At 41.9% G+C, this 14,414-nt stretch overlaps 1 protein-coding gene across 15 annotated transcripts in view; it reads right to left on the reverse strand.

The window, feature by feature from the left end:
• LDAH (lipid droplet associated hydrolase) overlaps positions 1 to 14,414 on the reverse strand; it is a 101,386-nt gene that overhangs the window by 12,767 nt on the left and 74,205 nt on the right. For 14 of the 15 annotated variants that reach the window (XM_069582656.1, XM_069582653.1, XM_069582654.1 and 11 more), the window contains exon 6: positions 12,263 to 12,345. In XM_069582656.1, coding sequence (XP_069438757.1) covers positions 12,263 to 12,345 — 83 coding nt within the window. Of the gene's footprint in view, positions 1 to 11,233; positions 12,010 to 12,152; positions 12,346 to 14,414 lie in introns of those variants that run through there. The other variant, XM_069582657.1, reaches the window with a different exon arrangement.

Raw genomic sequence — 14,414 nt, forward strand, 5'->3', positions numbered from 1 at the left:
TTAATTTTCTCAACTCTAGATTCTGATTATCTAGGACTGTGCTTTTGCTTTTCTTTGGGTACCTTCCACAATAAGGTGGAATTATGGTTACTATCCAGAGAAGACGATGGCACCCCACTCCAGTACTCTTGCCTGGAAAATCCCATGGATGGAGGAGCCTGGTAGGTTGCAGTCCATGGGGTCGCGAAGAGTTGGACATAACTGAGTGACTTCACTTTGACTTTTCCCTTTCATGCTCTGGAGAAGGAAATGGCAACCCACTGCAGTGTTCTTGCCTGGAGAATCCCAGGGATAGGGGAGCCTGGTGGGCTGCCATCTATGGGGTCGCATAGAGTCGGACACGACTGAAGTGACTTAGCAGCAGCAGCAGCAGATGGTTACTGTCATTTCTGTACTCACAGACATATTTTCCTTTAACTCTTCTGTTGCCCCTAAGGAGATATGTTCCTGCTAAAATGTCCCTGTGAATTGTTGAAGCTTGCCCCCATATAGGAGCCACAGTTGTCTTTTCTCATGTATTTTTTTCTTTTCACTTTTTGCTGCTGAATCTGACAGATTCACAGCATTTCCACCCAAAATGACTCTAAATTTATATCCCACCTGGCACTGGCTAAGTGGTTGAAATTCAGAAGTAAGACAGCTCTGCCTTAGAGAAGTTCCAAAGTAGGGAAGAACACAGGCAGGTACAAGCTGCCCTTGAACATGACAGGCAGAGAGAGGCACGAACAAAGCGCTGTAGGAGGAAAACCTGACTTCTGACCCGAGGGGTGCAGCAAAATTTTGTTTTGGTATACATGGAGTTGCTGGCTTTTATGCATTACTAATAGAGGGGTTACTGTAAAAACAGAAGACATACGAAAAACCACCTTATGACACAAGTTTATATATCTAACTAAAAAAAATCACTTTCAATGATATATCAACATCTTAAGATATTAAACACAAAGAAAAGCCATACACATAAATCTCTATCTGGTGATAATAAATATTATTCAGCTATAAATAAAGAAGGAAATCCTGCCATTTGTGACAATATGGATGGACCCTGAGAGCATTATGCTAAGTGAAATCAGACATAGAAAGACAAATATTGTATGATCTCACTTATAATGTGGAGTCTGAAAAGGTTAGGAGCTGAAGGAAATGGGTGAAGGTTGTCAAAAGCTATAAACTTTCACTTATAAGATAAACAAGTTGTGGGGATGTAATATACAACATGGTGACTATAGTTCACATTGTACTGTATATTTGAAAGTCAGTTAGAGAGTAGACATTAAAAGCTCTCATCCCAAGAAAAAAACTGTAATTAAGGTAATGGATGTTAATGAAACCTGTGATAATCACTGTGCAATATATACATATATTAAATCATTATATTGTACACTTTAATACAGTGTTATGTGTCAATTCTATCTCAATAAAATCAGGAACAAAATCTATTCAAATTCCTTCTTTCTAAGCATTAATTCACTAGGACTGCAGGCGTCATAGGAATTGCTGGACAAGAGCAACAGGCTCCTCTTTCTATCCTCCCTCCAAAGTCAGACACCTAAGCCTTGACCCTGCAATGTTAAAGGAAACCTATTTTGTAATACAAGCATCTCCTTTCAGTTACTTAAAAATCCCATCCGTCTTGGGAACAGAAGAATAACAATCACAAAGGTTTAACTAATTCACTGTAGTCTTTCTGAGCAATCATTAAAAATTTTTTTTTTAATTGGTGGAAAATTGCTTAAATATTGTGTTGGTTTCTGCCATACAAGAATGCAAATCACTCATAATTATTTTTATATATATATAACCCCCTCTCCCTTGAGCCTCCCTATCTTCCCCCCATCTCACCCCTCTAGGTCATCACAGAGTACCAGGCTGGGCTCCCTGTGTTATATAGCAGCTTCCCACCAACTAGCTATTTTGCATCTGATAGTGTATATATGTCAATGCTACTTTCTCAGTTCATCTGACCCTCACCTTTCCCTGCTGTGTCCGTAAGTCTATTCTCTACTAGGTTCATCAGTACCATTTTTCTAGGTTCCATATATATGCATTAATATACCATCCTTGTTTTCCTCTTTCTGACATATTTCACTCTGTATATGAGGCTGAGCAACCATTTTTAAGAACCTGAATAACTGCTGAAGAAAGGGAGAGTTTAGAAAATTCATTGTCCTATTTACCTTGTTTCCTTTCTTTCCTGCATCTAGAACTGGGTCAATTATCATTCTTAAAAAAAATGAGAATTAAAATCCCTGAAGATTAAAAAATGTGGCCGAGGACAGAGGTGAACACACGATCCTTCAGGAGCACTGAGCCCTGCTCCCTCTGCAGGCACTGGAGGAGGTCCAAGTGGTTTACAGACTGGGCCACTCTCCAAGAAACTGGAAAAATCATGTGTCGAAAGCCCTGCAAAGTGGGGCTCTCTCCTCTCTCTGTGACTCAGGTGTAAAGGGCCAGAGCCTGCTCGTTCCCAAGCGGAAGTCACTGGGGCATCGATATCTAGTTCCATCTCTTCCTTACGTGGGACTGGAGTGAGGGGCTGACCCAAGGCATCTATTTTCCTCTGGTGAAGCAACAGAGCATGGCGGCAGCAGCAGTAAACTTATCTCCCTGTGTGTCTGTTTCTCCCTGGTTATACAGCTCAGGAAACCGGCAGATGAGAAGGGTCTTGCTTAACTAACAGAGAGAACGGCCGAGGCCAGCTTACCTGAACCCTCGGCACCAGGGGACTGGAGGTTCTGGTAAGGATGAAGTAATGCTGTGTTTTCCTTCACTGCTGCTCCCACACAACACCTCCCTTAGGCATCTTTTAGGAAGAAGTGGCCAGAATGGGACTGGCTACGTATTTAGTATTACAAAAATCTTTCATTACAGAATGAAAACATCTGAAGGGGTGGGTGAAAGTGAAAGTCACTCAGTCATGTCTGACTCTGTGACCCCATGGACTATACACAGTTCATGGAATTTTCTAGGTCAGAATACTGGAGTGGGTAGCCTTTCCCTCCTCCAGGGGATCTTCCCAACCCAGGGATTGAACCCAGGTCTCCTGCATTGCAGGTGGATTCTTACCAGCTGAGACACAAGGGAAGCCCAAGAATACTGGAGTTGATAGCTTATCCCTTCTGCAGCGGACCTTCCCAACCCAGGAACTAAACCGTGGTCTCCTGCATTGCAGCAGGATTCCTTACCAACTGAGCTTTCAGGGAAGCCCTGAAGAGGGTGGGTAGGGAGAGGAAAAGTTAGGCAAAGTCTTTTTAAAGTACTCAGAGGCATACCTAGGAGATGACTAACTTTATAATAATAATAAACTTTTGTTCAATGCTTAGTACATGCTAGATACTCTTACAAGGTCTTTATATGAATTATATGTAGCATTACAGGTTTGGAACAACTGTATGAGAATAGATACTATTATTAACCCATTTTATTGATGAAAAAAAGGGAACACAGTGAAGTCTAGTAACTTAACCAACGTCACCTAAGTAAGCAAGACCCTCAGGCGGTGACTCTCAGGACTCTGCTTCCCATATGCTCATCCTCCTCTGGATCACGCTCCTCTAGAAAACTCCACCAGAAAAGCTCCAGGGTGTGCTGACAGAAAAGTGCTTCAGATGGAGGTCTCCAGGTCCAAATGACTGAGACCCAAACAGACTATCTATTTCCAGGATGATTATGGTATTCTGAACAGGCTTCAGACTGAACAGGCAGAACTAACACAATCAGTTTCAGGCCAAGGCTGGCGGAAAGGCAGTCTTGGTTAGCGGGGTCCAGGGAGAGCGTCCTATGCTTGGCTAAGCAGGACATGGGCGTGTCTGAAGGATTTGCATGCCCAGGTCCACAGAGAACGGGCGCGAGGTTTGCTCCTTCCCAAAGGCAACATGCGCCTCTGGGCTTGGGCGGGTTAAGCAGGAGGGGGCGAGTGTAGCAGAGGTGGGTCCCTGTTCCTGAGGACCCTCTGCCCCTTTCCCAACCACATCGTGGCCCCAGGCTGGCCCTCTGTGGGCAGGGGCAGCCCCATTTGCAGGTAGTCCTCCCACCACTGCCCACTGTGGTCAGAAAGCAGCGTCTCGTGTGCTCTTGCTGGGAATGATTTCAGAGCCCTATTGACTGATAGTGATGCTCAAATTCCGTCTGGCAGTAGCACACACCAGCTGTTTCCATGAGCCTGGGCCAAGGATGGTCACGGCAGTTTAGAATTTCCCTCCTAAGTGAGTTTTAAATGAAAACTTCAAGTTTGTAAACCAAACACTAATTCACTTTTCTGTGAACGAGACATACATCCCCTTGTAGTTGAGAACAATGACAGAGCAAGGGAACGCTGACCTCCTGTTTGCCTCAGATACGCCAGGTGCCTCATAATGCAGAGCATACCCTGGGGGCTCCCAGAAGGATTGGGAGTGTGGTGGCTAAAATGTACAGTTGATGCTCTTGCTTGTGTTTACTCCATCCTGGCTCTCATTCCCGTTACCCCCCGCCCCCCCCACCTCCACTCCCGTCTTAGTCATTAGCTCCTCTCTTTCCTCCCAGTTTTTTAGCTGTGTTCCCCAAGGATGAGCCTTTATATGTCTTTTCTTCTTATTCTACGTACTTCCTTGGGTTACTATTACCTGTGCTCATGACTCCAAAAATATCCTCATCATTCCCAAATCAAAGTTCAGCCCAGATGCCTCTTCTAGGCTTCCTATCCACATATATCCAGCTACCTGCCAGACACGTGTCCTCCGGATGTCCCACAGGTATATCAAACAAAAGGACCAGAAGGAACTACTTTCTCAAGCAGCTCTTGCAACTTGCTGGCACTTCTCCTCCCATATTCCCTATCTCGTTACAAAATCCAAATGCAGAGAAATAATCTTACTCCGTCATCTCCATGCTTTCATGAACTATGAGCTCTAAGTGTCTTTGATTCTACTTCCTGGATCTTTCCAAATTCTACCCCCCTCTTTACCCCCAACTCCCTTGCCTTAGTTCTTATAAAAGTCTTCTAAACAGTTTTCCCACCTCAAATTTCATTCTTTTCCAACATTCTGATACGCATTTTTCCAAATAATTCCCCTCACTGGTTAATGTAGCCACATTCCTTGGGCTAACTGATATGAACCGGTACCTCTGAACTGACTCTTTGTTCACAGATGGCGTATGTTCTGATGGGTCAGTGGTTAAGGGATATGGTTGTTAAACCTCTTGAACATCACCTTGATTATTACCCTCCTTCTTAAACCCTTCAACTCCCCAACAACTCAAAATAGTCTCTTTAGTGTAGTACATCATGGCTTCCTGTTCACAGGCCAGTGCCCAAGCCAGAGTTAACACCATGTTGCCTAACCTTCTCCAGGACCTCAAAGCAAAACTTCTTCACCTGGGGTCCACAGGTCCACACACACTCATGGGTAGATGCAGTGGCAGTTGTAGGGAGAGGGTAATGTGAACTTGGATAGGAAAAAGAATGCATCCTTTTTTGCTAACCTCTAACCATGATTTCAGAAGGATTAGAAATATCGATTGTTTGTCATCTATAAATTACTGAAATCTTCAAATTACAGTATACTGGTTGTAGGTAAACTAACAGTTTTTCTGCACATCACTACAAATTTACAACAGTAATTCTGACTGATGGTATATCACATTTAGTTTGTTAGTAAAGATGCACATAATATACATCACAAATACGCTTTTATTGTATTTGGATAGTGATACTTCAATATAACTTTTTTGTGGTAAAAAATATACTTCACATACTTAAAAAAAGTATTATTCTGAGGAGTCCACCCATGACACAGTCAGAGAGATTCATGGCAGAAAAAGGGCTTAGAGTCTATACTCTCACAGCTTTCCTGTCCATCCATCTACTCTACATTAACTGACTGTTCACCAGATATGATGCGCTGTGCTAGGCCAACTTCAGCTTATGCAGCATTCCTGGTTGGGGCATAGACTTGGATTACTGTGATATTGAATGGTTTGCCTTGGAAATGAACAGAGATCATTCTGTCGTTTTTGAGATTGCATCCAAGTACGGCATTTCAGACTCTTTTGTAGACCTACAAGACCTTTTAGAACTAATACCCAAAAAAGATGTCCTTTTCATTATAGGGGACTGGAATGCAAAAGTAGGAAGTCAAGAAACACCTGGAGTAACAGGCAAATTTGGCCTTGGAATGCGGAATGAAGCAGGGCAAAGACTAATAGAGTTTTGCCAAGAAAATGCACTGGTCATAGCAAACACCCTCTTCCAACAACACAAGAGAAGACTCTACACATGGACATCACCAGATAGTCAACACCAAAATCAGATTGATTATATTCTTTGCAGCCAAAGATGGAGAAGCTCTATACAGTCAACAAAAACAAGACCAGGAGCTGAGTGTGGCTCAGATCATGAACTCCTTATTGCCAAAATCAGACTTAAATTGAAGAAAGTAGGGAAAACCACTAGACCATTCAGGTATGACCTAAATCAAATCCCTTATGATTATACAGTGGAAGTGAGAAATAGATTTAAGGGCCTAGATCTGATCGATAGAGTGCCTGATGAACTACGGAATGAGGTTCGTGACATTGTACAGGAGACAAGGATCAAGACCATCCCCATGGAAAAGAAATGCAAAAAAGCAAAATGGCTGTCTGGGGAGGCCTTACAAATAGCTGTGGAAAGAAGAGAGGTGAAAAGCAAAGGAGAAAAGGAAAGATATAAGCATCTGAATGCAGAGTTCCAAAGAATAGCAAGAAGAGATAAGAAAGCCTTCTTCAGCGATTAATGCAAAGAAATAGAGGAAAATAACAGAATGGGAAACACTAGAGATCTCTTCAAGAAAATTAGAGATGCCAAGGGAACATTTCATGCAAAGATGGGCTCGATAAAGGACAGAAATGGTCTGGACCTAACAGAAGCAGAAGATATTAAGAAGAGGTGGCAAGAATACACAGAAGAACTGTACAAAAAGATCTTCACGACCCAGATAATCACAATGGTGTAATCACTCATCTAGAGCCAGACATCCTGGAATGTGAAGTCAAGTGGGCCTTAGAAAGCATCACTATGAACAAAGCTAGTGGAGGTGATGGAATTCCTACTGAGCTATTTCAAATCCTGAAAGATAATGCTGTGAAAGTACTGCACTCAATATGCCAGCAAATTTGGAAAACTCAGCAGTGGCCACAGGACTGGAAAAGGTCAGTTTTCATTCCAATTCCAAAGAAAGGCAATGCCAAAGAATGCTCAAACTACCACACAATTGCACTCATCTCACATGCTAGTAGTGTGGTGGGCTGCTGTCTATGGGGTCGCACAGAGTTGGACACGACTGAAGCGCGTTAGCAGCAGCAGCAGCAACAGCACATGCTAGTAAAGCAATGCTCAAAATTCTCCAAGCCAGGCTTCAGCAATACTTGAACCATGAACTTCCAGATGTTCAAGCTGGTTTTAGAAAAGGCAGAGGAATCAGAGATCAAATGGCCAACATCATGGAAAAAGCAAGAGAGTTCCAGAAAAACATCTATTTCTGCTTTATTGACTATGCCAAAGCCTTTGACTGTGTGGATCACAATAAACTGTGGAAAATTCTGAAAGAGATGGAGATACCAGACCACCTGACCTGCCTCTTGAGAAATCTGTATGCAGGTCAGGAAGCAACAGTTAGAACTGGACTAACTGGAACAACAGACTGGTTCCAAATAGGAAAAGGAGTACCTCAAGGCTGTATATTGTCACCCTGCTTATTTAACTTATATGCAGAGTACATCATGAGAAACGCTGGACTGGAAGAAACACAAGCTGGAATCAAGATTGCCGGGAGAAATATCAGTAACCTCAGATATGCAGATGACACCATCCTTATGGCAGAAAGTGAAGAGAAAATAAAAAGCCTCTTGTTGAAAGTGAAAGTGGAGAGTCAAAAAGTTGGCTTAAAGCTCAACATTCAGAAAACGAAGATCATGGCATCCGGTCCCATCACTTCATGGGAAATAGATGGGGAAACAGTGTCAGACTTTATTTTTTGGGGCTCCAAAATCACTGCAGATGGTGACTGCAGCCATGAAATTAAAAGACGCTTACTCCTTGGAAGAAAAGTTATGACCAACCTAGATAGTATATTCAAAAGCAGAGACATTACTTTGCCGACTAAGGTCCGTCTAGTCATGGTTTTTCCTGCGGTCATGTATGGATGTGAGAGTTGGACTGTGAAGAAGGCTGAGCACCGAAGAATTGATGCTTTTGAAATGTGGTGTTGGAGAAGACTCCTGAGGGTCCCTTGGACTACAAGGTGATCCAACCAGTCCATTCTGAAGGAGATCAGCCTTGGGATTTCTTTGGAAGGATTGATGCTGAAGCTGAAACTCCAGTACTTTGGCCACCTCATGCGAAGAGGTGACTCATTGGAAAAGACTGATGCTGGGAGGGATTGCGGGCAGGAGAAGGGGACGACCGAGGATGAGATGGCTGGATGGCATCACTGACTCGATGGCTGTGAGTTTGAGTGAACTCTGGGAGTTGGTGATGGACAGGGAGGCCTGGCGTGCTGTGATTCATGTGGTCGCAAAGAGTCACACAGGATCGAGCGACTGACCTGACCTGTGCTACGCCACATGGACACCGAGATGAGAAAAACCTCCAAGGAGTGTGGGGGTGGGAACATACCATTTAAATACCATGTAAGAAATGCAGTATTATAGCTCTACATATGGAGCCAGGGGCGCTGAGGGGAGGGACTTCTAACCAGAATTTGGGTCTGGGGAAGGCCTCTTAAAGATGACAATGGGGCCAAGTCCTAAAGGGCAGGTAGAATTTAGTCAGGTGAGGAAAGAACACCACCTGTGATGCCACAGGCCCTGCTCCACTCTTTTGGAGACAACTGAGTCTGATATCTTTGCTTCAGGAAAAGGAAACCATCGTATGTAGTGCTGAAGCGCTGCTGACTCTGGGTGGAAAGTCTCCAGACCTTGGAAAGTAGGAAGACAGTCAGCTCTGGAGACTTTCAGAGTTTTAAAGGCCCATTAGCTTCAAGAAGATTAAAAAGTTATCCTCATATGGAAATGCAGTGGTAAAAAGTTTGGATTTAGATACAAAGCCTGCTGATTATGACTGTTCTAGAGGAGGAGAAAGAATCCGAAGGCCGTCCACATGAGGCAGCAGAGTGACTGTTCTTAGACGACTGTGGCTTCCTGCCTGGATGGCACAAAGATATAATTTCCAGAACTGTTTTAAAAGTTGAATAACAGATAAATTGAATGATTTTTGCAACAAAATGTGTGGCTCAAAACACCCTCACAATGTGCAGTCCTGAACAGGAAAGAGGTTTCTGAATGCTTATGTTCGGGCTGAGATGGGACAGAGTATCTATGACTACAATTATCTAAAACAGGGGTATGGGGACTTCCCTGGTGGTTCAGCACTTAAGAATCCACCTTGCAATGCAGGGGATGCAGGTTCGATCCTTGGTCAGGTAACTAAGATGCCACGTGCCATGGAGCAACTAAAGCCCACATGCCATAACTAACAGAGTCTACATGCTGCAGTGAAAGATCCTGCCAAGTGTTGCAACTAAGATCTGATGCAGCCAAATAAACATTAAAAAAAATAAAATAGGGATATGTCTAGTCTTGGGAATTGATTTGGAAGGCGTGGGGAAATGCCCACTATTTTTCTAGAACCGTGTGCCCTTTCGTATCTTTACTTTCTCAAGCAGGCTGGGACATATGTTGATTCAGCTTTTTACCAATATTAAATACAGCATGTTTCCTTTTTTTTTTCATTACAGAAACAAAAAATTGCAATAAACTTCTTGTCTTTTTATACCTTGTTTCACTTAGCAGTTGGAACTGTATTATTCTGGGGCAGAATTCAAATGTGGCTGGTAGAGAGGGTAGTCAACTAACTGCAGGTAGTTTTGCATCATTAAATTAAACATGCCTTGCTTTCCCAAGTTTCATGAATACATTCAATGCTATCTTAAAAACAAAATAAAACCATTCCCTCTAGCTGGAAAGGTTTAGCCCTGTGACTGTGCGTTAACATTAACCTTGAAATGCCTGCCATCTACCATACACCTCCATAGTTCTCCCACAAAAGTTTCTGCAAAGTACAGTCCTGACACCGTTACCATGAGCGGCCCTCTATCTGGGAATGATTACACTTGCATATGGATTTAACTTAGGACAGGAATAAGTTAGCACCTTCCTTTGACCTCTCTCTGAGCACAACATACAAACAGAATCCAGGAATGATGAGTACTTCGCAGCAGCTGGCTTCCACAGGTGGTAAGACAGAATATGACACATGACGGGTCTAGTCATTCAGCAAGCGTCAATTTCGGAAATGAGCATCTGCCAGTCTTCTCAACTGGGAATTGAGTTGTTTTTATCAACTTCCAGCCTTGCGAACTTAACCGAGGCTTTGAAACACATTCACTTTAATTTAACTAAAACATAAAATACTGTTTTTCTTGCATTTTCACAGACATCAGGGACTGGAAACAGTTGCAAGCCCTGGAAAGTGGGTCCCTATGAGGCCCCAACCTCCCCACTCAGTTAGTGAGGGTATTCTCTGTCTTCAAAATTTCAATCTCCAGCCAACTGCTATTTTAGAAATATGATGACCACTGTGGTCATAAGACAAACACACTGGCACTTTCAAAAGTCCTCTCCAGGTGAAGCTACGATAGATCAATATTCTAAAAATATTTTTTTAAGAATATATACATGTCTTGCTTTAAGATAACTTTATTGGGAGGTTATAGAAATATGAATTAACTATAGGCAAGTTTAAATCACGTGTCTCAAAGATTCTAAACACAGCAGGGTATCTAAGATTTTACTTGCAGATTGTAGGTTCCTGGGCCCTGTAAGAGTTGGTCACTCAGTGGGGCTCATTTCATTGCATCCAGCAGATGTCACAGTTCAGCACTGACTACAAAGTTCTATATTAGCACAGTCCAACAGAAATACAAAGGCACACAGGTAATTACCAAAAAAACTCTTTAACTATATTTTACAAAAAATGTTTAGTGTATTTTCTAATAATTACATTTTTAAAACTGTCATATAAAGGAACGGATGAAATTACTTTTAATAATATATTGGATTAGCCAAAATGTTCATTCGGCTTTTTCTGTGACATCACACGGAAAAATCTGAACAAAATTTTTGGCCAATCCAATATATTATTTAACCCAATGTATCTAAAATATTACCATTTTCAACATGTAATTAATACATAAACGTTAATGAAATATTTTACTTTTTTTTTTTGGTACTAAATTTCTGAAATCCAATGTGTATTTTATACTTATGGCACAGGTCAATTCAGAGGAGCCGTGAATAAACCCCATGTGGCTAGTGGCTATAATGTTAGATGGCACAACTCTATCCTATTCAGAATGGACAGACAGGTAAATGCTGCCATGGGAGTCCCAGGGCCACCTAAATTCTAGGGTGCTTTGACACATCCTAAACCATGGACCCTCACAGTTTCAGAAACTGGTACTTCCAAATATGCTTGTATTAAGGTTTTATCACTTACAGCAGCAACTTAAAAGTGCTAACTATTTCAATCGTTTTCTTTCTGCCCCTGCTTGTATAGAAAACTGGCCTTCATGTCAGAACTGGGCATTCCTACACTAATGCATTGGAGAATGAGAAAGATGGGCTCACTGAGTCATCAGATCACAGGAATGTCAGTTCTTTTCCAATGTTTTGCTTATATTTTAAAATAACTTTTTTCCCATAAATATTATTGTGAGTCTTTTCAGTACAGAGCTCTAAAGAAAAGTATTAATTCTAAAAATAAACCTAACAAAAACAGGTGGTAAAACATATTTAAGTAACTATGCAGTCAGCTTTACTTACTTTCTATGCAACTTTCAAGGACTATGTTAACGTTAACTAGAACATGATCTGAAATTTACAAACCCTTGAGGTCTTACAAATTCTAACCAACTCTAGCCTTTCATCCAGAGAAGGCGATGGCACCCCACTCCAGTCCTCTTGCCTGGAAAATCCCATGGACGGAGGAGCCTGGTGGGCTACAGTCCATGGGGTCGCAAAGAGTCGGACACGACTGAGCAACTTCCCTGTCACTTTTCACTTTCATGCATTGGAGAAGGCAACGGCAACCCACTCCAGTGTTCTTGCCTGGAGAATCCCAGGGACGGGGGAGCCTGGTGGGCTGCCATCTACGGGGTCACACAGAGTCAGACACGACTGAAGTGACTTAGCAGCAGCAGCAGCCTTTCATTCTCAGTAAGTACTGCAGCACTAAAGTGATTACCTTAGGTAAATGTTCTTTGATGGTTTCATTGTCTCTCTTCACTACCTCTCTCATTTCTTGGCTCCCAAGGTAGGCAGCGTTAACTACATTAAAAAAAAAAAAAAGACAAACATTTAGAATATATAGAGCAAACACAAATGTCAAGTTAATTGTAGCCAATTCCTGTTTCACCCTTTTCTTTTGGCAAGTGCTATGTGATGTAAGATGTCAGTGAGTCCAAGAGAGGCGTGTGAGTCAGTGACATGCAATGACTCTGGAAACAAGGGCATGCCCTATGTAAGGCTCTCTCTTACCTTCACCTGGCTTTCTCAGCAGCAACGTTTAGCTGTATGATGGCCTAATGTCAGATATCACAGCAGACGTGTGTCACTGTACCTGATCAAGGTATTTTTATGACTTAAGGATTAGAATCACACATTTTAACAGATAAATCATACATACCAGGGAAACCACACACAGTTGCAAACATTAAAACATCTTGGTAACCTTTTTTTTAGAAAGGACACAACTATAAAGAATGTCTATTTTAAAATAGGTTTAAATGATCTTGAAGAGTTAGTTGTTAATGAAGGTCAGTCCTATTATACCTGTTATATGCAAAATAGGGAGAGTGACTCCCATTTTCAAGATGACAAATATCTGGAAAAGAGGAAGAAAGCCAGCGATAATCCAAATTTGTGGGCTTCCTTGGTAGCTCAGTGGTAAAGACTTTCTGGTACTGCTACACAAAATTTCATTTGATTCTCTGTGCCTTGAATTCCACTTTGGTTGGTATTATTACTGTTAATTTGCTTTCTTTTTGGCATCATCCTCCTATTTGTCTTTTATTTTTAATCTTTTGTCATTTTAAGTACGTCTCTTGAAATCATAAATGGGTCTTTTTAAAAACATAGTTTAAAGTCTCTCTCTCTTAAATATAGGACTTAACATACTTGTGTATATTGATATAAAAGATAGTTGGTCTGACTCCAATCAGTAGGCAGAATAAAGCAATAATAAGGTTCACAGCAGAAATTAATCAAATTGAGACCAGAAAAACAAATGAGAAACTAAATGAAACTAAAAACAAGTTCAATAAAGCTGATAAATCTCTATAGCCAGACTGTTCAGAAAAAAATGTGAGAATACATAAAACATTACCAATATCAGGAATGAGAAATGATAACCCTTCAGATACTACCGACATCAAAAGGATCAGTTCAGTTCAGTCGCTCAGTCATGTCCGACTCTTTGCGACCCCATGGACCACAGCACGCCAGGCCTCCCTGTCCATCACTAACTCCCAGAGTTTACTCAAACTCATGTCCATCAAGTTGGTGATGCCATCCAACCATCTTATCCTCTGTCCTCCCGTTCTCCTCCTGCCCTCAATCTTTCCCAGCATCAGGGTCTTTTCAACAAGTCAGCTCTTCACAGCAGATGGCTGAAGTATTGGAGTTTCAGCTTCAACATTAGTCCTTCCAATGAACACTCAGGACTGATCTCCTTTAGGATTGACTGGTTGGATCTCCTTGCTGTACAAGGGACTCTCAAGAGTCTTCACCAACACCACAGTTCAAAAGCATCAATTCTGCGCTCAGCTATCTTTATAGTCCAACTCTCACATCCAAATATGACTACTGGAAAAACCATAGCCTTGACTAGACGGACCTTTGCTGGCAAAGTAATGATAATCAGGCAATTTTGTGGACTTTGCCATGAAATTTTAAAACTCAGATGAAACAGACAGTCTGTACACAGACGCAAATTTGAAGCTCACTTGACAACAGATACAGGCTTCCCTGATGGCTCAGCAGTTAAGAATCTACCTGCAATGCAGGAGACGTGGGTTCGATCCCTGGGTTGGCAAGATCCCTTGGAGGAGAAAATGGCAACCCACTCCAGTATTCTTGCTTGGAAAAGAAATCCCATGGACAGAGGAGCCTGGCTGGCTACAGTCCAAGGGTTTGCGAAGAGTCAGACATGACTGAGTGACTAAGCATGCATGACAATAGGTAACCTCAATAGTTCTCCTATCTATTAAAGAAATTAAATTTGTAACTTAAAAGCCTCTCCACAAAGAAAACTCCAGGGCAAGATGAGTTCATTGGTCCATTCTATGAAATATTCAAAGAAGAAATAATATTGATTCTAAATAAATTCTTCCAGAAAT

Source organism: Ovis canadensis, chromosome 3, assembly GCF_042477335.2.
Source record: "Ovis canadensis isolate MfBH-ARS-UI-01 breed Bighorn chromosome 3, ARS-UI_OviCan_v2, whole genome shotgun sequence".
Lineage (NCBI taxonomy): Eukaryota > Metazoa > Chordata > Mammalia > Artiodactyla > Bovidae > Ovis > Ovis canadensis.